The sequence below is a fragment of the Lucilia sericata genome, unplaced genomic scaffold (assembly GCF_015586225.1).
Source record: "Lucilia sericata isolate MDLA Ls3-8-SP2 unplaced genomic scaffold, ASM1558622v1 Contig000002F_arrow, whole genome shotgun sequence".
Taxonomy (NCBI): Eukaryota; Metazoa; Arthropoda; class Insecta; order Diptera; family Calliphoridae; genus Lucilia; species Lucilia sericata.
The window spans coordinates 2,257,238-2,280,313 of NW_023994043.1; the positions used below are offsets into that span (position 1 = coordinate 2,257,238).

General features: G+C 28.9%; 2 protein-coding genes across 4 annotated transcripts; both read left to right on the forward strand.

Moving 5' to 3' along the window:
* Window positions 1–399: 399 nt before the first annotated feature.
* LOC119616024 (protein late bloomer) lies at window positions 400–10,297 on the forward strand. Of its 2 annotated transcripts, none has more exons than XM_037972166.1 (5): window positions 400–550; window positions 9,306–9,473; window positions 9,539–9,697; window positions 9,844–10,041; window positions 10,109–10,297. In XM_037972166.1, the coding sequence occupies exons 1-5, from the start codon at window positions 491–493 to the stop codon at window positions 10,178–10,180; spliced, it is 657 nt and encodes a 218-aa protein (XP_037828094.1). In that variant the 5' UTR covers window positions 400–490; the 3' UTR covers window positions 10,181–10,297. The 2 variants fall into 2 exon arrangements, with proteins under 2 accessions (XP_037828094.1, XP_037828102.1); XM_037972174.1 differs by having other exon boundaries at window positions 416–975.
* A 2,190-nt stretch (window positions 10,298–12,487) lies between these two features.
* LOC119615992 (tctex1 domain-containing protein 4) lies at window positions 12,488–21,932 on the forward strand. 2 transcript variants are annotated; one of them, XM_037972095.1, is made up of 3 exons: window positions 12,488–12,699; window positions 21,330–21,656; window positions 21,721–21,928. In XM_037972095.1, exons 1-3 carry the CDS (start codon window positions 12,683–12,685, stop codon window positions 21,884–21,886), a joined length of 510 nt encoding a protein of 169 aa, XP_037828023.1. In that variant the 5' UTR covers window positions 12,488–12,682; the 3' UTR covers window positions 21,887–21,928. The 2 variants fall into 2 exon arrangements, with proteins under 2 accessions (XP_037828023.1, XP_037828031.1); XM_037972103.1 differs by lacking the exon at window positions 12,488–12,699 and adding an exon at window positions 13,065–13,199 and having other exon boundaries at window positions 21,721–21,932.
* The last annotated feature ends 1,144 nt before the right edge of the window (window positions 21,933–23,076 follow it).

The window sequence follows — 23,076 nt, forward strand, 5'->3', positions numbered from 1 at the left end:
GCCTAAACTACAGTTACCGCTAAAATACCGTTAGTGAAATAATGTGAATCAAAATTTCAGATTTACGTTGAACGTTTACAATCGTCAATCAATTAATTCTTTTAAATTTCAGAATCTTGATAAAACCCCCAAAATTAACTGCTCGTTTAAAAGTTAAATCCACTGCCAATTGTTGCATATATTTTTTAACTGTTTGGTTATCATTTAAACGTACAAACACGGAGAACATTAGATTAATTAAAAACGAAGAAAGAAAAATAAAAAACAAAACAATGAATAAAAAGCAAACAAAAACAAATAAAAACAGTAAACAACTGATACAGAAATAGGTATGTACTAGGTACTCACTCATTCAGTCAGACACTTACTCACTCGTTCGCTCAACCACGATCTGAACCACGTACGTTTTGCAACAGAATGATTTAGTAAATAAGTGACTGTAACTAAAGAATCAACGTTTTTTCTCTTTTTTTTTGACAATTTCTTTGAAATGGGATGTGATTTACCAACTGTCAAATATGCGGTCTTCCTATTCAATACAATTAGTGCGGTAGGTTCGAATCTGAAATTGTATTCAAACTAAAGTTTTCCAATTGTTTTCGAGAGTGAGAGAGAGTGTTAATAATAAAGTGTGGAAAGTAACTAATTTCATCTATATGCTTTTTAAACTGAAAATAAAACAATTAGTTGATATTAACAAATATCTTATCAGAATAACAACAAAAACAACTATAAAAATACAAATCAATATTTTAAACATTTTCAAAATAAACAGTTAAAGGAAAAGTTAAAAACTTAGCTATTCAAAACTAACGCGATTAGTGAAGAATTAACATTTATTTGGTTCACAACGAACTCTAATTGTTTTAAACAGAATAAAATATTTAACAAAAATTTAATAATTATAAATTCAAAATGAGTTGTGCAACAGCAACAATTAAATATTTGGTTTATATTTTCAATATATTATGCGCCGTAAGTTTAATAAAGTTATTATTATAATTTCGATATAGAATATAAATAAAACACATTTTGTAAATTGAATCGCATTCTAAATAAAAAAGAGAGTTTGAGAATCTTTGAAATTAAATGTAAATATTTATATATAAACAAGTTATAATACTTTCTGCGGCTATGCCGAATCTAATATACCCTGCATCCAAAACAAGAATTATACAAATCTCATCGTTGAGGGTGTTATGTTGAAACTATTTATAACGATTTCTGTATCAGCTACTGCTGAAGTTTATAGCGAGTTTAGAAATGTTCAAAAGTTTTTCAGTTTTTAAATTTAAAAAAATGGGACTAATTTCTTCATCCAAACAAATAGGAAAAATTTGTGACTTAATTTATATATTCATAAAAGGTATCCTTCTTGATATCGATATTTTAAAGTGATTTATAAGCGAGTAAATGATTTTCTGAAATGAAACTTATGTGGAAGTTATAACAATTTTTATAATTTGGTCCACCCCAGTTTTGGAATTTTAGAATTTTAGCAGTAAAATTTTAATTTTTGAAAAAAATAGTTCAAATCCTCGGGCAACATATTTGAAATATTTTAACAATACCTTTTCGAAAAATATAAATTTGCTATAAAATCTTAAATTATATACAGTGATGGTCAAGGAGGGTTTGTAGAGTCCATCTTCTAAACTTAAACTTGAATGACCATATCAAATTTTATCCCGAGCAGTTTAGTAATGCCAGATTTCTTTCCAAAAAATTCGGTTGTACCCCACTCGGAATAACCAACTTACACCGTCTATAACCAATTTTAATGGTGAAGGCTATAAAAATCAATTTTTAATATTGCTTCAGTTATTCTGAGTCATATTCGATAATAAAACTGAATAATTGGAAAAAGTAAAATATAATATTTAATAGTTAAACTAACAAATCGTAAAAATGGAATTTTCGTTATAATTAACTAAGCTACTATATAGTGACTACTAAAGATTTTAGTTCGAGTGAAAAATTTACAATAAAAGTATATTCATAAACTAACAAAGAAATTATAATAACTTTTCTTTGTGAGTCAACAATATAGAAATACAATTCAGAAATAATTATAATTGAATACTATAATTTTAAGTTAAAGTTAAGTTAAACGTATGGAACAGTGTCTCACATAATTTAACGAATTGTTTTAAAAATTGAAAGGGGGTCTAATCTTGTAACATTATTCCTCATAAATTTTTTTTAAAATTATTTGTAGTTGCATTAGCCATTGAAAAGTAATGAATGAAAAAACCGCTTTTTACTACTAAGTACTTTATTAGCATTTTAACTCATTATTTTAACACGTTTATGACATTGGAGGCAAGTACTTACCACGCTCGCTTACAAATAACTACTTAAATTAGTACTTACAAATCAGATATTAAAAAAAATGTTTTGTTTTAAAAACTAAAAAATTGCTCACAGAGAATACCCGGGCTTCTTGTTCGTTAGTCTATTGTGCGTCCAATAATGGTTTTCACACAGATAAACTATTTTCTTTCTGTACACAGAGGGAAAAAATATACACGCCTGGTACCAAATTGACACCAAATTTTTCAATAACATCCGTTGTCAAGTATGTATATCCATACATACAATACAACCACGCAACGTTGTCAACATTGCAACAATTCGTTGTCGCAATCTAAATTTTATGCACATCCGTTGTCTAAAAGTTAACAAACGTGGTAAGCTCAAAATCCGTTGTCAATAGTGAGCTACCACGTTCGTTAACTTTTTCCCCCCTCTGTGTATATGTAAAAACAGTTGCTAGATCGAGAATCAATAAAATGTGCAAATAAAATGACAAAACTCAAAATATAGTACTTACGTATCTGATTACACCGTACAACAAATTGGGAAAAATTGTTGCACACATGAGCAAGACCATATACGTTGGAAACTACATACTTGATATAGTTAAACTACATTTTTGGTTTTTTATTTTCTGATCGTTTCTTCCTTTAAAAGGACTTTAAAGTTTGAAAGGAAAAGTAAGTATAATTATATATAGCTTAAATTTGGTTTGGTCTAGTAGGTCAATATAGGTATCGATTGAAAGAGAAAAATAACAGTATTTTTACAAATAAAATAGTTTTAAAATGTTAGAATAAAAAAACTAAAAAAATGTCCTTTAAAATTTTAATCCTTTAATATCCTTATTTTCTATAGTCAGTTTTTTTAGAAAAAAAATATATGTTATATTTACAAATATGGAGTTGCAGACTCCCAAATTTCATGTTTTTATCTTTATTAGTTCTTTGTAAAAAAAATTAAAAGTTAAGATGTATTCAAATTAAAAAAAAATTTGTTGAGAATATTTTGTTTAATTTATTATTATCTCAATGTCTGTTAATTTTTTATCCTAACGTTAAATTGACAGTTTTCAGACAAAATATCTATCAATTAAACATAACCGGTGGTTGAGATAACAGGCCTTAAAATATATACAATTTTATTTTCGTATGATTATAACGGTTTAGTGATTAAAACATGCATGTTCCGAATTCTAAAATCCACTTCAGGATAATATGATAAGCGCAATATTATTATAAATATAAATTATAATATAATTAATATAAACATTAATATCACGATGAAAAGCTACATAAAAAACGTTTACATATGTAGACATAAATCTCTCCTCTTAATTTTATAATATACATATTAAAGGCCTGCACAAGACAACAATAATGCGACAATTTGTTAAAAAATTTCGTGTGCTTATGATGGCGCACACGATATTTGTTTAACAAATTGTCGCATTATTGTTGTCTTGTGTAGGCCTTTAATCTCTATTTGACTCTAGCCCAGTTTCAGAAAATTAGTTTTTCTTCAATATGTCGCAATTGAAATAAAATTCAACATAAATATTTTATTTGCTAAAATAAATCACATTTGAAAGAAATTTACAACTGGTGTAGGGTATGATATGCTCGGCCCAGTCCGGCTATACTTTCCTAACTTGTTTAAATATTTATGTATATCGTGGTTTACTAATTGCACATGATATACCTTCGCCCTGTTGTATTTTTTAATGAAAACTATATAATAAACTACTTTGATAACATTATTGGGGGGTCAAAGGTATTTTTTAAAGATATATAGAATTTAGAATAACTATAGAGTTCGTAATAATTGTGTTAAATTAAAAAGAAAAATATACTTTCCCAGAAGGTAGTTTTAACATGAAAGGATAAAAAAATGCAAAATATCCTTATTCGATTTTTATCCTTTCATATTCTTCAAAGTTTTTACTTTTTAACTTTTTATCATAGAGATAAAGAAACTCGGTTCCACAATATCAAATTTCTAATTTTTCTACGTAATATTTTAACAAAAAAAGGACTTTGAAATTTTCAGAGGGGAAAATTTTATTAATTAATTTATTGAGATATTTAAAAAATATTATAAAAATTAAACAAATGGAGCTATGAAGACCAAATTTCAGACTTTTGTACTCCATTCTATGTCTTTATTATGAATATTTTTTGTTGAACAATTTTGTATAAAATTTCAAGGATAATGAAGGATAAACTTTTATAAGGATATTTTTTACATCTTTTTATTCTTAAAAAATAAAACAAAATACGAGATAAAAATACTGCAATTGTCCTCTTTAGTTTGATACCCATATTGTTATAATAGGGTGGCTAAAAATATTTTATAAAAATTTTTGAAAATTGTATGTACCTCAAATTTTAAAGTCCTTTAAAAAGGACAAACGATCAGAAAATGAAAACCTGAGTACGCAGTTATACCATATAAATTATGTGCTTTCGTATGTATATGGTTTGGTTCGTGTGTGAAAAATGGTGTTGGACGGTGTTATATGCAAGTCATTATAAGAGTACTTAAAAGTAATGTAGACGTTAATTAGTAGTCATTGAAAAGTAAGTGGTTACGAAAGTACAAGCCATTACCGGGCATTAAACTGATCTTCTGTAAGAGAGTATTAGAATTTAATAAGAATCCGGATTCTAAACCCTTTGGTGTCTGGTTACCACCAATATTTCGATGTGTTATAAACTAAATAACAAATTTAATATACCGATTTCTTAACGTTTAAATTAAAAAATAGTTTTAAAAGAATTCCTGGAAAAATGAATACTAATCAAATTTGTCACATATATGGAAGAAAATTAAGTAAGATATTTTCAATTTGTTTCACAAATTGAACTGTAATATTTATACCCTATCCTTAAACGCTCATACTAGTTGCATAATGAAGCAATAGTTTTAAAATTTTGCTTAAGTACCCAGAAATTATATTATTAAATATGTTGGATTAAATATGATGAATCACTATCAAATGAAGTCTCATTCAGAAAACCATGTTTTGAAAATACTTAAGCTTTGTTAACTATTCTTAATACTTTTTTGTAAAATCTTAAAATAGATATTTGCTTTTTCGATTCGACTGCAATACTAGAATAAAAAATACCTTAAAAAATAGGAAAAAAATTAAAATTAAAGTTTTGAAAAAGTTCCCAGTTACGTGACTTTTTTCTATTACACAAAATTCAAAAATATATACATTTGTATAAGGGCAATTTCAAGTCAAGTGACCCAACTCAAAAAATTGATTTTGACGAAATTTACACCATGGTTAGTACTCGTGGATAGTAGGTCAGACACACATTTTCAGCTCTATCGGTCAAGAACTGCCAGACTTAGAGGACATTTTGGTCCTATGCAAAAATTGTCCAAAGGAGTTCAGATAGCTATTTCTTCATTGTTTCTAAAAATTTTCTTTTTAATTTTTTTTCAAAATGCTTAAAAGAATTCTTATACAATTTTCTTTATGGGCTTTATAGTGCCATAATGCGATGCGAGTGGGATGTTTATAAAAAAAATTTTACTCAAGAATCAATCTTTTTCAATATTTGGCACTTAATTTTCCCCTATTTCCCAAAATGGACGTTTTTGTTGTCTTTTTTGGCTCATAAGAAAGCTTATACCATTACCCTTAATAGTTTTGTGATTACTTAGTGTATCCGATTTCATCCAAATCGGAAGACATCGATTTTAAATGTTGGGTCACTTGAGACGAAATTCCCCATATGTATGTACATAAAAATCTATATGTAGAGGACAGGCATGGGGGGTAATAATTACACAAATTAATTAATTACAAGGTCAATTACAATTACTTGTAATGTGTAATTGAACAATAACCAATTACTATTACTTGTAATTGAAATTTTTCCAATTACAATTACTGGTAATGTGTAATTGACAAATAACTAATTACAATTATTTGTATTTGTAATTGAAGTTTTGCCTATCACAATTACTTGTATTTATAACTGAAATTTTCAATTATAATTACTTGTAATTGTAATTTAGGTATTACTAATTACAAATGACATGTAATTATAAGGAACAAAATTCACAATTACAAGTAATTGTAATTTCTTAAATTACAATTACAAGTAATTGAAATTGGCAAAACTTCAATAACAATTACGAGTAATTGTAATTGGCAAAACTTCAATTACAAGTAATTGTAATTGGTAATGCTTCAATTACAATTACTTCAAATGTAATTGTAATTGAAAATGTAGTCATTACCCCCCCAGCCTGGTAGAGGAAAACACGATTATTTCTAAACAATTTTTGTAAGATTTTTGTAAGAAATTTCTAATTATATTTCAGAAATTTCCTATTATATATCAAAAATTTCTAATTGTTTTGCAGAAATTTCAGCTATAAAACTTACATTGAAAAGAATGAGTTAAAAAGCTAAAAAATCAAATAAAATGTGCAAATAACTACAAAACTCCAAGTAAAGTACTTACGTAGCTCATTATATGTAAGTCATTATAAGAGTAATTAAAAGTAATACACACGGTATGTAGTAGTCATTATAAAGTAAGTGGTTGTATAAGTACAAGTCAATACCTGGTTTTTACTGCATTTTTAAATGATTCATAAAGTTATTAATGATTTATTATAAAAATTTTGTTTGGAAAAGTGCATAATCTATATACATATATAAAATAGTAGTGTTACTGACTGACTGATTCATCATCGCACAGCCCAAACGGCTGAACCTAGAATCATGAAATTTGTACATTTGCGGGTAAAAGGGGGAAAACGATTAAAGCAAGTTTTCTTAAATATCTTACACAATATTAGTGATACAAGACAAATTTCAAATGCACCTGTATCTGCTTTTAAAATGAGCAGATGGGTGTCTGGTACTTTTTTGAAATTCGTACTTTTAAGGGGTAAAAATTTGTGATTTGGTACCTTTTTTGGCCCTTTATAACTTTTGAACTAATTAACATAATCAAAAGAAAACTTTTTCGGTTTATTGAATTATTCCTATTAAATTATGGATTAACTCTGTAATATTTATTGTAATAAAATTTTTGCTATTTCACTGGGGAAAAAAGTACCAAAAAACGGGAAGTTTAATTTTATTCAAACTCATTGAGCCAATTTTTATAAAATTTGAAAAAGTGGTTTATTTACTCACACAAAATAAGCTGCTGATATATTATTTTGGAATTCGAGTACTAAGTCCTATATAGGACCAAATTCGAGTAAATTGTTTGGTACTTCTTGAAAGCACAATTTTTCTGGAACAAATGAATGCAGATTTGAATCGTTTGAGTTTTATCTGTGATATATAGATTTAAATACGAAACATTTTGTAAACTTAATTCTCGAAAAAGTATATTTCTAAGCGAAAAGGGGAAAAATTGTATTCTTTATTAGTACTTTCCACTTTTGGTACTTTTTCTTTCTTTAAATGATACTCTTTGTATGTTCTTTAATATGAATTCAAAACACATGATTATTAAACATACACGGTCCTCATTGAATAAGATTCTTTAAGAGAGAACTTTTTAGTACTTTTTATCTCATAAATGGTACTTTTTTAATTTTCTAAAATATTCAACCTAGGAACATTAATTTTAACATACATGGTCTTGACTGAATAATATTCTGTAAGTGGGAACTATTTGGTAGTTTTCTATTCTTCAAATGGTACCTTTTAGATTCTTTGTAGTGGTTAACCGGAACACTCGGTCCTTATTAAATGAGAATTTATTGAGAGAGATTTTTGTACTTTTTCGTTTTTCCGATGGTACCTTTTGATATTTTTACAATATTGAACATAGATATTGAAAATAAAATTTAAAATGTAGGGATCTTAGTGAAAGAGAATCTACTAAAAGTTACTTTTGGTACTTTTTCATTCATTAAAATTATATTTTTTGAATTGTATATAATATTGAACACAGAAACATACAATTTTTGATTAAGTGATAATCTATTAGAGGTATTTTATAGTACTTTTTTCAAATAGTACTTTCGAAATTTTCTATAATGTGAAAGCTAAATGAATGAAATTAAATATACAAGCTTCTTACTGAATGCGAATTTAATCACGTGATATTGAACGTATAAATCTGAAACATTAAAAAAAGGTTTAATCAATTTTAATTTTCTATAAAAGTAAAAGAAAATGGTGTATGTATTTAATTTAAGTTAGAGTAGCGAACCACCCAGGGTATGGAAGTAAATCATAAATAACTTTATGAATACAAGAGTAAGATAGCTTAATACAAAGGACAACAAATTTTTATTTCAGAGACCAAAGTATAAATTTCTAAATGTGTGGGTTAAACTAATGTGTCTTAAAAGTCTGAAAAAGTTATTTATATTATTGTTCTTTTTTTGAGTTATTTTAACCTAAAATTTTATAAAGCTGTGTGTGACAAAAATCGATATTTCGCTACATTTTCGCATTATTCCTCACTTCTGAAGAAAACTTGTTTCGTCTCGTAAATCGATTTCAATTTTTTTTAAGGATTCCAGGATCAACTTTCATTCAAAAATATGACCTGAGAAACGACGTGTTGTTAATATTATATTACGTTGGAAAGATAATTATATATGGATTAAAAAAATTTTGACCTAATATGGATTATTAACATTACGATATAGCAGTAATAACATGCACTTTAATTAAATTGCTAATGATAAAGTATTATGATATATTCTAAAATTTCTCAATTGTTTTCATAATGAAAGCGAAAACAAAAACATTTGACGAATTTTATATTTAGAGCAATTTTTCAAAACAAAAGAAATACACACTTTTTTTCGGTGTTTACAATTGCGGCAATAAAATCGATAAGATTCTACGGGAACTTTAAACATGCGTCATAAAGAGTTTGTTTTTGTTTTACTCACATTGCAAAATGCGATATCGATAGATTTTTTTTAATTGTTATTGAAACCCTGAAATTGTATTTACAAATTTTTATTATACATATTTATTTCAGATACTCGGTATTGGCGCCATAGTGGTTAGCGTTAAAGCATTGGATAACTATGACGAAGATGGACGTACGATTTGTATTTTCTTGATAGTATTTGGATCTATTGTTTTCTTAATTTCGTTCCTTGGTTGCTGTGGTGTCGTTCGGGAAAATATTTGTTTAACATGGATGGTAAGTGTGAAATGAGTTTAAGAAGATTGGCGATATTTATGTTATAAATATTGTTTACTTAATAGTATGCTATCTGTTTGTTACTTTTGGTTATTGGAAATGCCATTATATTATTTGGCTTTATTACGCATATTGATGGTGAGACTGAAGCTCGCAAGGAAATAAATAAAGCCTGGGCAAAGCAATTGAATGGCGACGATGCCATGTATAAATATCAGACTAATGTAAGTGGACAAAACGATTACTAAAGTTAACAATGGTTTACAAAAAAAGAAACATTTTTTTCCAATCCATTGATAATTTTAATCGTTGTCACTGCATACAGGAGTCTTTGAGACAGATTGTTATTATTTCTTTTTAAAACTTTCAGTTAAAATGCTGTGGTATAAACAACTCGACCGATTACATTAATGCCAATTTAACAATTCCCAATAGTTGTTTCGTCGGTGGCGATTATGACAAATCAAAAATTGTTTACTCTGAAGGTTGCTTAGCGATTTTGATTGTCCTCTATGAAGCCGCTGAGCACTGGATAACAATTTTCTCCTGGTCTAGTTTCTGTACAGAGGTAAATCTAGCATTAATTTCAATTTGAAATTATTGGCTTTAATTTTGTGCCTTTTATTTCTTTTAAGGTGGTTGCATTTATATCGGCCTGTGTTTTGGCCATAACATTTGGAAATCAACAGCGTAGAGCTCGATATTAGTGTTGTAATTTAGCAATAAGTTTAATTAATAATTTGAGTGTTTTAATATGTTTTTTATAAATACTATTTTTAATACAAGTATTATTCCTTTACAATAAAGATATTGATAACAATATATATTTATGTACAAGTGTAACTCAAGCATTATTTTCTGTACGTCATTCTTATAGAGTGTAGATTCTAAATCTATTTAGTTATGTACCTCCGTCTCTCTGAGCTTTCGTTAACCCGATGCAATATAAGATAATGAAAATTAGACAAAATATTCATTATTATCTCAGGTAGTTTTGTATTGCAATAAAAAAATAAATAAAAAAACTCCTTTCTCCTATAGTTTTTTCAAAATTTACTACAGGTATCTGTTTTTATATCCTTCACCTTCGTCGTTCCATTTGTAATTTCTATAATATTTCGAGTCCTTTCAGATAGCGGAGTCGATTTTGCCATGTCCGTCTGACCATCTATCTGTGTTGAATATTTAAGAGAAGATCGTTAATTATCAAAATCGGTCCATAAATAACGAAGATATAGATGAAAATCTAAGACAACCTGTAAAAATTTCAGAAAAAAATTATAATTTGAGTGTTGAGATGGCAACAGCACCGAGAACTTCCCTGAAGTAAAAGGCCTACTAAATCAGTACTAGTCCCCTGTCGGGTAGAGAAGACATTCCCGATCGTCCACCAACTACATCAGTTCAATTCTCAAACCATAAAGAACGATCTACGAAATGACAGGCAACTACCAAGTGTCAACCTTAGAATTTCCCAACCTATACTGACGCCCTACAACGCGAATAGTAAGAGATACTCAATGGGTTCAGAAATCCAGCATAAGTTGCTCTATCACATCACCCAGTGACATCTATTGAGATGTTAACAGCACCGGAGGGAGAATCCAGACATATATGGCATAGGATATATCAGTCCTTAAAACAACATTCTCTCGCCCCGCATTTGGGTTTAAAACAAAGCCACTACGTGGATCTCGAAGGAACCTCAACAAACTGTCTAGCCTGTAACTCTGGTACCAAGGACTATTTTTTAAGTTTTTTCTTCCTGAACTGACACTTTTGAGTTTTCTATAATATTGAACCTAGAAACATGAAAGTAAGCATGTAGATCTCGGCTTTAATGAGATCCTATAAGAGGGGAAATTTTGTTACTTTTTCGTTTTTCAAAAGATACTTTTTGAAATTTCTATAATATTGGTACGTTCCCAATTGGTACTTTTTGAATCTTTATTTAATATTAAACCTATACATATAAACATAAAATTAAACACTCAGCGTCTTGATTGAATGAAAATCTGTAAAAGGGAACTTTCTGGTACTTTTACTCCCTATTTGTAATTATGTACTTATTTACGAGACTTTTTTGTATTTGCTTCCAATTTCATAGTCCTGTTATAATAAAATACCAATGAGTAAGTAGTGAAAAGTAGTTTTAATAGCTTTTTAACTCATTACTATATAATGGATTGAGCTGCGTTAAGTCCGAATCTGGCCTCAGACAATCTTCATCACATCAGGTTTTCGATACCGTATCCTATTTGAAACGTTATAACGTGTTATTATTTTAACACGGTAATGACATTAGAGTCAATTATTTACGCTCGCGTACAAATAAGGAGTTAAATAAGTACTACTACGATCGCTTGCTAATAGAAAGTTAAGCAAGTGGTTTTGTATAAAAATAGGCGACGAAGATATATCCACTGCGTCCTTTAATAGTTTTCACACAAATATACTATTTTTGTTTGTTTGTAGTAGTCATTGAAAAGTAAATTTCTGGGTAAGTACAAGTCATTACCATGTTTTTGCTGGGTGGTTTTGTGGGATTCGACATTTTTTGAACTTAATTTTAAAATATTTTTTCTAAAAATCACCGATACGGTGTGTCAAATGGTCGCTTATGTTTGATTATATTTTCTCAATGATAAGTGCGGTAAATTTTATACCGATAGGTGGTTTATCTTATAGGCTTTGAGAAATATTGCTGCAATTATCTCTCCCCAAGGGTATCCTTGATGTATGGAAGAGGACTTTATTCAAAATTGACCCTATTTTTTATAAATAACAAAATTTTCATCATCGCGTGGTATTAGTACAAAAAACATTTGTTATATGTAGATATATTACTATAGTTATAATAAAATACACTTGCAAATTGTATATATTTATAGGTGAATAAATAAAAATTTTCCACTTGCAATTCATTATTCATACATGATTTTCAAGTTATTTTTTCTTTTGTTTTGCCAACTAATCAAAAACATATGAACACATTTATTGTTACTAATATTTTCACTTTTCTCTCTACTTTTTGCTGCCAGACGAAAAAAAGGCCACCTAATATAATTTTCCAAAAATTTGACTTCATTTCCGTTTTAACATTTGTCTAAAACATATTTCAAAGTTCATAAATAAAGTTCATACGAAAAGGAAACGAACGAGAAAACCTTGTCTGGAAATTGAACAAATAAAGAAGAGTTTGAATTAAAATGAATCGCATACAGGTGTAAGTTTTTACAGTCATAAATTATAAAAACAATAATAATAAAAGTAAAAATATAATAAATATAAGTAAAATTAATAAAAAAACATTTTGGCGCATTAATATTTCTAATAGAAATGTCAAAATCATATCAATCATGTAAAAAATTTAACAAATTACAGTAGTTCCCTTCACCTTTAACTCAAAGTGTAAGTGCGTGTTTTAGTAATTTTTTTTTTTCGTTAATAAGTTTTTGTGGCCAATAAAAGTTAGTTAGTTAAATTAGACTAAATATACTAAATTAGACGAAAACAACAAAGTATAAATTCACATGTAAAAGCGTTAATTGGAAACATTCTTCAGCAAAACGTGTGTGGTAAAACGTTAATTTGAAATTCCTAAATAAAGAGAAGTGCACAACGTTACAACGTTACATATAAAGTTTTGTGTTTAAAGTTTATTTTTGTTTTGCAAATATTTAACATGAACTAACTTTAATTTTCAAGTACATGCCATTACACATTGTGAGTATGTATGTACATATGTATGTAGTATGTATGTAATAAGTTTTTGTATTAGATTTGTTGGTAGTTTTTCGTTGATTTTATATTTTTGAATTGTGTTAGAATATGAATAGATATTTTACATGTGTGTCAAATGTGCATGTAAATTTTCATGATAAAACTTGAAAACTAATTTTATAAATTGAAATCAATAATAAATTATTATTGAAAAGTTTTTCAATAATAAAAAAATAATAACATAACAATAGAATATATTTATTTTTGTGTGGTTGTAAAAAATAAACATACAGATTGTCAGATATTTTGTAATACAATTATTCATTCATTCATATACGAACATATTTATGTATGTTAGGTTATTTTTGTATGATTCATCTTCGTGAGTAAGATATATGTTTGTCTGTCTGTCCGTATGTTTGTTGAAATCAATTTTCTGAAGGCCCCAGATATCGTCGAAATCCCAACCATAGTTAATTTTTACTGCTTTCGCCAATTATCTTACATATAACCAGAAAATACTTAAACATTAAAATTCGGAAAACCCATTATCTTATATTTTACTATATGTACATTAGAGTGATTCAAGCTTGTATGAAGGAAAAAAAAATTGTCTGACAGGTCGTCCAACCCTCTAGAATTGTTCTATGGGTTGTAAAACTATGTCATACAAAAATGTATGCTGATTGGATAACGTTAACAGGTGCCGCAACGACTCTAAAGTTTTGAAGTGCATTTACAAGGGGAAAATATCGATTTTTTCAGTTTTGACCATTTAGTAATAAATTTTGAACTTTATTGTAAAGGAATCGTAATGTGCACGGAGTAAGCATTTCGGAAAGATATAAAACACAAAGATTGCTTGAAAACTTTAAAAGTTATTGCAAATTACCCAGGCCATTAACGTGTCCCACAGCACAAGAATTCGAAATATGACAAAAAAATTTCCTTTTTTTGGAATATATTCTAACAAAAACATTTTGTTACTTAAAATATATCTATAATTACTCGAATATTAGTTTTTGCCCTTATAAGATAACGCTAACTCGTTCTCAGCTATGGTCAAAAAAGTTTGATTTTTTCAACGGCCGTTTCAAATCTCGTTTTTGAAACTTTGTTAAACAAATTTCAAAATTTTTAAGAGACCTTTATGATCAATAGATAGGGCTATTAAACGGTAAAAATATTAGATCAATATTTCTTACAGTTTAGCTGTACCTGCGATTTGAAATCGGCGGATTTCGGGATAATCGCATTTTTTTAATATTTTAGAGAATACGTATTAATTCTTTACTGTTGCACATTTTACATAAAGTATTATCAGAGTATTATAGTCCAGATAATATAAAATATATATCCGAAGTTTTATTAAAATCGGACATTCTTAACCCATAAACTGTGGAGTTCAAAGGTCAAATTTTGCAATATTTGGGAATTTTTAGTGTACCATATCGAAATAATTTTTATTTGTAGGCCATATTTACCAAAAATGACTGGAATTTATTGTATATAGTCCGATATTTAAAATAGAGTGAAAAAAGGTAGATTAACCCTTTAAGGCACTTGGGAATAATTTAACACCAAAGTTCAAAAATTCGCAACTTCGTTTTTTTGGAGCACTCTAATGTACATATCTGGGACTATAAGTTTTTTATATACATACAAACTTTTCTCTGAAATTTTTTTCGAAATGGATCTCAATGATTCCGTAATTTTGAGCGTAAAATACTTTTAGTGCATTATAAGAAGAATATAAAATTCAATACATATAATCTAAAAAAATTCAGTTTCTGTATAATATAAAACTTTCCAATTTCGATAAAAAGTAAAAATTATATGCCTGTCCAAACGGTTCACAAAATTATCATGGATATTATTTCTATTATTCTCCAAAAAAAAAAAAAAAACGATTCTAGAATAATCGGTTCTAGTGCAACCTGATGTAAAATTTGAAAAATTAGGAACATAATCCAAAATTACTCTAGATACTATTTTTTTTGTAGAAAAAACATTCGATTCTAGTAGAACTGCTTCTAGAGGAACCGGTTCTAGTAGAAACTGCTGCAGAATTGATAAATTGGCAACCTATTCACAATATTATCCATGATATGATATTTTGGCAAAAAAAGGTTCTAGTAGTAATGATTCTAGAGGAACCTGTTATAGAATTGAGGAGAACCATTATTCCTGGGTATTACATTTACATACATATATAACATTTGAGGATTCTTGCACATGTATTATACAAGATGTAATAATTTTTGTATCTAGTTATTATGGAAGTACTATTCCCTATAGCTAGTCCGGTTATTTTTCCCAAAATTGTTCACATGGTTTCTCGTTGGTTTCCCAAACATAAAAATTTTTGTATTTGGGAGGAACCATGCCCCCGTATCCGCCAATTTGTTAGACAAATGTTTACATGGATGTCAAAATTGTTTGTGCAAATTTTGGGTATTCAGCTACAATAGTTTCCCCGATATATGTACGAATTTTTGAATTTAATTTAAATGGGAAGTACCACTACTCCTATCTCTAATCCGCCCATATTTGTCTTAAATATTCATATTGAAATTTTATAAATTTTATAGTTTTCCAGATATACGAATTTTATTATTAAATTCATATGGATTACACTGTAACTGTTATAGTTTCTCCAAATTTATATCATTTGGTTATGGAGAGCAATATTAGGCATGGGATGTGACACACCCAATATTGCTAGTTCGCTAATTTTTTTCCGAATGTTCATATACAGTGGGTGACAAAACAATGGAAACTTTTTCTATATATTCACAAATGGACTCAAAACCCAAAAAATTATTAAAAAAAATATTTTTTGTAGTATTTCTTTTGTATATATCCTTATTTACTTAAATTAATAAAATCTATGAAAATAATTCATTAAATTTTGAAAAAATAAAACAAGATTAAAGTATTTAGTTTTCTGTTACTGACAAAACAATGGAAACTTTGGTATTATCGTAACAAAAACGGTCAGAACTTGTCAGTAACTCATAAAATAGTTGGGTATCCTTTACGTTGTATTGCTGCTTGATAATATTCCCTTATAACAGCATCCTAAAAAGTCGTCCTTCGAATTACACCGGAAGGACGATTTTTGAGTCAATATCTTCGAACTACTGTTTCCCGTAGATTTTCTATGGAGTTGAGATCTGGTGAATAGGCAGGCCAGTTCAATACAGGTATCACTTTCGAGTCTAACCACTTGATTACAACTCAAAAGTTGGCTTTAGGGTCGTTGTCGTTTTGAAATCTCCAGACTAGGGCCCTAGTTTTCACAGCGGAGGAATACTTTATGTTTTTTAAATGGATCTCTATCTTATACCACACATAGTATCTTTTTATAATTGAATTCCATCAATACCTTGCCCTAAAAAACAGTTCTATACAATAATTTTGCCACCGCTGAACTTAACCCTTTAATGCCCACAGTTACATATATGTAACGCAAATTAATTCAAATTCAAATTTGGACTCGAAATGCACAGAAATGGAAAATGCAAAGTTACTTTTTTCTGGTGGATAGGTTAAGTTAACATGTTCTTAACGATTATAAATCGAATTTAAGTAATTTTTGCCTATAGAATTGTATTTTTGGGTTATTTTGTAAAAAGCCTATTTCGTAAACCAGAAAAAAGTCATATTTTTCGAGGAATGAATTCTTAGAATGTTAATAACTTCTATGTAGTTAGTTTTTAAAAAAAGTTTCTGACGTAAACTTATAAAGAAGTAATTAATGTTTATTACCTAATTGTTTACAAACATATACCATATCCTTGCGGAGACTTATAAAGAGGATAATAAAGATGTTACGAATATGTAACAGTGGGCAGTTCTCAGTACTTTTTGTCCCACTTTACATACGATATAAATAATGAACAACTTGCTTACTTTTTCATGAAATCTGCCTCAAAAATATTTTTTTATCAGAGGAATTGGTTTTTAACGTAATAAAAAACAACATATTTTCTTGAAATATTGATATTTGATGACAAGCAATATATTTTTAATGTAAATGTTTCTATTAAATCGTCCTTTCGTGGATATTTTAAATTTTTTAAGAATTTCTGTAAAGGATATGCCATTTGACCGCATTAGAAATTGTTCAAGGCACAGTTGGCGAATCTTAAATATATATTTTTACTAGAAAATCGGAATATAATTGCAATTATCCTTCAAAAATTAAACATCGGTTGAAAATTATTACCATTTTCTTGGGTTATTAGAGAAATTGCAAGGATACTAGTGCCAAGGACCTTTGGTAAATGTATGCAAAATGTGTAACGTTAATCAATATATCTGTTGCTGCAAGAAAATATACACATTTCTTTAAATTCATTAATTGACATTACAGAAATTACAAAATTCCACAAATTAAAATTTTATACTTTTAAAAAATTTTTTATTTTATATGAAAAAATTTTGTATGATACACCAAATTAGCTAATCCAAGCTTAAAACTTAATAATTAACCAGTTTTTTTTACGATTTTTTTGTAAAAATATGTAACTTTTACTTAAAATACTTAAGGGACAAAAATTCGCGGGTAATGCCCACTGTTACGTATACGTAACGTCTTCTAAAATCCAAACAAGGCAAGATAGAAAAATTTTTTTAATTGAAATCGGTTTATATACACAAGTAAACTGTCATATCAAAATTTCACATTTCTACCTTACGTAGATCGCCGTGGGCATTAATGGGTTAATATTCTTCGGGTCCAGTATCTTTCCCCTTTGGTCGCCTTACAAAAGTCCTATAAAATTGAATTTGGACACGTCCAAAAAAAGGACATTATTTCATATTGATTTGACCAGTTTATGTTATCTTTTTCAAAGAGTATACGAGTAGAACGATTCTTTCTATAACTAAGAGATTTTCTCGCAGGGTGACTACAGCCAAGACCAGTCTCATTTTCTATGTGACTAACCATAGGAGTACTAATTTCGAACTTTATAATAATAATTACTCCTGAGGAGTAATTTTTTGGAATAGGGCCGTTTTATGAGGTCTTCAACCCATATGTTGAACTAAAAGTGTTGATTTATTCATTAAATATTTATAGCAGATCAACAAATATTAGGTAAAATATTAAAAGAAGTATTAAAATCGTTAATTATTTCGGCTTTTAAATCTTAACTCTAGCCATTTTAATTGATGATAAAAAAAATTTATTTTGCTAAAAGTTTCCATTGTTTTGTCAACCACTCTATGTATGTGTCAAAGTTTTTATGCAAAATTTGAGGACTCTATCTATACCAGCTTCCGAAATATACGACTTCTAATAGTTATTTAGAAAGTGGGCGTGGCACTTCGTCCAAACAAAAATAGCCTATTTTTTCTTCAAAATTTCAGCCTTCTAGCTAGTGTTTTCAGCAGACGGGCGGGCATGGCTATATCGTCTTACGGGTTTCTAACAAAATCATTATTTGTTACAACCTACACAATAGGGTGTAGGGTATCAAGTAGAAGGATTTGAAAAATTACAATGTTATTACTTGATTAGATATTATCCTCTTTCATGAAACATAAATTGTTAGTAAAATTAAATAACATTTAAAGCTATTATAGTTATTACTTAATAAAATTACTTTTTATTTAAATCTTAACTGAAAGTTACACCTGTAGGTGATGGGGAAACACAAATTTGGGTAATGTGTTAAAATTCTCCCTTTATTTGCATTTATAGTCATAAATTACACACTTTAAAAGCAGGAATATAAATAAATTAAATCTTTAATTTTTTTAAATATTAATACATAATCAAATCAATGACGTTAAAGTGACTCAAAAACGATAACAAATAGATTTTACTCATTTAAATATCTGCTGAATTTATGAATTTTAGAATATTCATTCTTACAAAATAGATCATTTTATGCACGCAAACCAACTAAATATTTCAAAAAGAAAAAAAAAACGGCGTAAAAATTCAACAACAACTGGAAAATATATAAAGTGAGACACATACACACAATGTGGTATGTGCAACTTCGTGTATCTTGTAAAAAAGAAATGTGGCACCTACAATTGTGGGCGGTTAAAGCAACATGAACTGTCAATAAAGAAATTTACAAAGAGTACTAACAATTTTTTCAATAAAAACAACACCAACAAAACCAAAAGAAAAACAAATACAAGAATGGCAATAAAAAATATATAAATTTCATTAAGAACGACTTCATAAAACTTTAAATTATTTTAAATTTAATAAATACTTTAAATGGGCTAATCGGTGCAAATAGTTACTCTATTATACCTACAATCAAAATTATTATGGGTCTGGGGGTTGTGGGTTAGATTCCCACTAGAGACTCTGGTCTGCTACACTACAACTGGCGTATGGTCACCGTCACCCTGTTCGGTGGACAAATAAATAAATAAATAGATTCTTAAACGATCTTGACATGATTAATTTGGGTATAACATGCGTCTATATAAGATTGTTAACGATCTTGAAATATCCGTAAGTCCGCAATATGGTCTAAACATAAGAAGACATCATGCAGAAGACAGATGCTCAAAGATGTGTCTATCTTCGCCATTAACAGCACTTCGCATGCGGCCTTGATTATAATCCTAAATCTAATACTAATAGTATGTTGATTATTCCATATATAACATCCTTCACAAACACTGATTGGAAAATTCTTAGAAACATGAAATTGAGTTTCTGAATATCGGACTAAAATAAAAGGTTTTGATATTACCTACAAACATATCCCAGATAGTGGCCTATATTGTGGTAGCTAGAAACATATTTATTCTCTTGTAAGATCATTGCGGAAAGGCCACACAGCATTGAAACGGAAATTTTGGATCATAGGGACACAGCCTCGGTGTAACACCCCAATAGAGTGGAGTTTTTACTGACGCATACAACCTGGCACAGGTGTCGAAGGTTATATGGTTGATAATGGTATTGAACTTTTATATAGACTTCCGGATGAATGCAGAAAGATCATTGCGATCTTTTGAAAACCACATATTTGATAGAGCCCAAGTCACAGTGACCAAAATTGGATACAAATGAAAACAAACTACTAACTGGTTTGGATGGGAGTAGTTTCTGATGTAAAGATTTAGAGGATAGAACACAGCAAATTATGTCCTAGACTACAGAGTTTTCGATATAAATGACTATGTACTAGATTTCTAGATGATCAAAAGATTGTTGCTATACTTTATCAGAAAAATTGTTTTAGTCCCTTTTCGCGGACCTTTCCTTTCCTTTGGGTTTTCTAAATCTTACTCATGGTCCCAATTTGTCACCGGATGGAAGTGTACCTTATAGTCCCCTTCTAAACAAAAATATTTCCTCTTTTGAGAATTAGTCCATAATTAGCCCATCCATATTCAGTCTCCTGGAATAATGGATTAAAAATAATCCAATGATGATAAATCACATGATCGAAGCGATCTATATCGATCAAATTCTTAATAATAGTCTCAGAACGTATTGAATTTGTAAATATCGGTTTAGCAGAACAATTTAACAAAAATGCACGTCAGTTCGCCGATAAAAAAAAAAATATACTGTACGATAGGACTTAAAGACTGGGTATTGTGCCCTAATTTGTGCAGTTGATCTGAAATTTTTCATATTAAAATTTAACTCGATTCAAAAAAAACTATAGGAATATATAATTTGCCTAAATACGAAAAAATTAAGTAATACGGCAAATTTAAAAAAATCCACATAAAAAGAAAATCTTATTACAAACCTTTGAAATAACTTACGATATCCTCTATTCCATTATAGCTATAAAAAGTGGTTAAAAAGTGGGGTGAAAAAAGTTTAGTTTGTGGAATGCAATAAAAAAATATATACCTACAATAGAGGTAAATGTTTATGGTTTTATTTGAGAAACTATTGACTTATTTGAAATCTTGCAAATGTATGCAAATTCAGTTATTCAGTTAATTCTCAGACAGTAAAACACATAAAATATTAATAAATTTATTCATAAAGAAAATGGCTTCATGGAGTAATATGAAATCTCGGTTGGTTTATAAACAAAAACAAAAGAATGTTGACAATATAATTTTTACCACTTTTAGTTAAATATTTATGAAAATAAATAATTGTTTAATAATTATTTCTTTTAGCATAACTGCTTCCGTGCGCACTACAAGTCGCATGAATGCTTTACTTTCGGAATCGATGTTGGGAAAACGTAAGGCCCTGATAAAATTATCTACAGTGGAGGGGGAAAACGAAGCTGAGGCTGAAAATGAAAAACCCAAAAACGATTGGAGTTTCTTTCGCACTAATTTCAGCATGGAACAGGTTCAGAAACTTATAGAGGCAACCATTGAAGAACGTTTGACCTGGGATCGTTTCAGTCGTTCCTATGATTCGTGGCGTTCTTTGCAATTGGCTGAGAATTTAGCTTCCGATATAAGAGATGGTGTTCGCAGATTTAATCACAAGCGGTAATAGTCTAATAATAACAAAGAATTAAAACAATTATTTACATAATTAAATTTTGTATTACAGTCATCGCATTGTTTGCATTTTATCTGTTATTGAGAAACAAAATCAAGGTATAACGATGCGCATGCGCCATTTGATGGACGAAGAAATGGACAATTTTACAAGTGTTGTTTATGAACGTCCCACGTATTTTATTGTTGTTACTGTTTATTTAGTTTATAAAGATTAGATTATATTAGATATAAAATACGCATATTCTGAAATAAATTCAGTTTTGTTTTGGAACAACTAATAACTTTTGGAAAAACAAAAAAATAATAGGGGTTTCCTTTAAGAATCATACATATTGTTTATTCATTTCAAATGAAAGTACAACCGATGCCATTATTATGGAAATCGTCATATTTCAAATGACTGCTGCAAAACCACTGTCACTGAACTTAATTTTATTAAAAATAAAGGATAGAGAAAGTCCCAAACTAGCTATTTAACTAACCACTTAAGGTTACCCTAGCCACAGACGGCACTACGAGGAAGTCAATCGTTACTTCATAGATTATAAAGAGACAGTCAGAAAGCTAGTCTAAAGGAGTCAATATATGAACCTTTTCGTTTAAGTTTTATTACGTGTCCTCTTTGTAGATTACTTGGGTGCAGTAAAGTGACGACTTGTCTGCTAATGGAAAGAATTGTAATTTTTTGATGCATTAACACTTTGTCGGACTGCTGGGAGACGTTCAAATTGTGAAAGAATTGTGAAGCTAATATCACACCTATTGAAGAGATTTCAGTGGTCTCAACTAACATATGGTCAATTCCCTGAAAAGGTTAACCATGGATATTGTGACACTTTTCAAATATGAATGTATTAGAAAATTAGTTTATATTTGTTGTAATTTGTTATGAGCTAGCTTGACCCCTCGCTCTACAATGTCGTTCACAACTTTCAAGGTGTTTATCATCCTTTGCCCCTCCTGGCAGTTGATGCAGAAATTCAGTGTAATATTAAATCTTTTGAACAGCAGTTAAGTCTCACTTGTAATTTGGGCTGGGAGACATTTTTCTAGTTTGGGTCGCATATTTCTGGAGCATTTCGCATTTTCTTCTTCTTGATTTGTTAAGATTTTTTTTAGCTATTTGGCTCTTTACGGTTCTTTGCACTGTTGGGTCAAACAATTTCAGGGCAAAAAGTTTAGGACTATGATACTACACGTGATTTATCATTTTGTTAATTCCTTTTTCTGATATTTTTTGTCAATGCTTTCGTATTTTAATAGATTTTCAATGAGGTCTAGGTCTTGTTTTGCTGCTAAACAAGCTCTGGGAGCTTGGACGATGAAAGCACAAAGTGCTTCTAGGGCCTATTGTTCTTGGGAAGTCAGCTTAAACTGGTCACGGAAGAGTTGTATTTTCAGACAG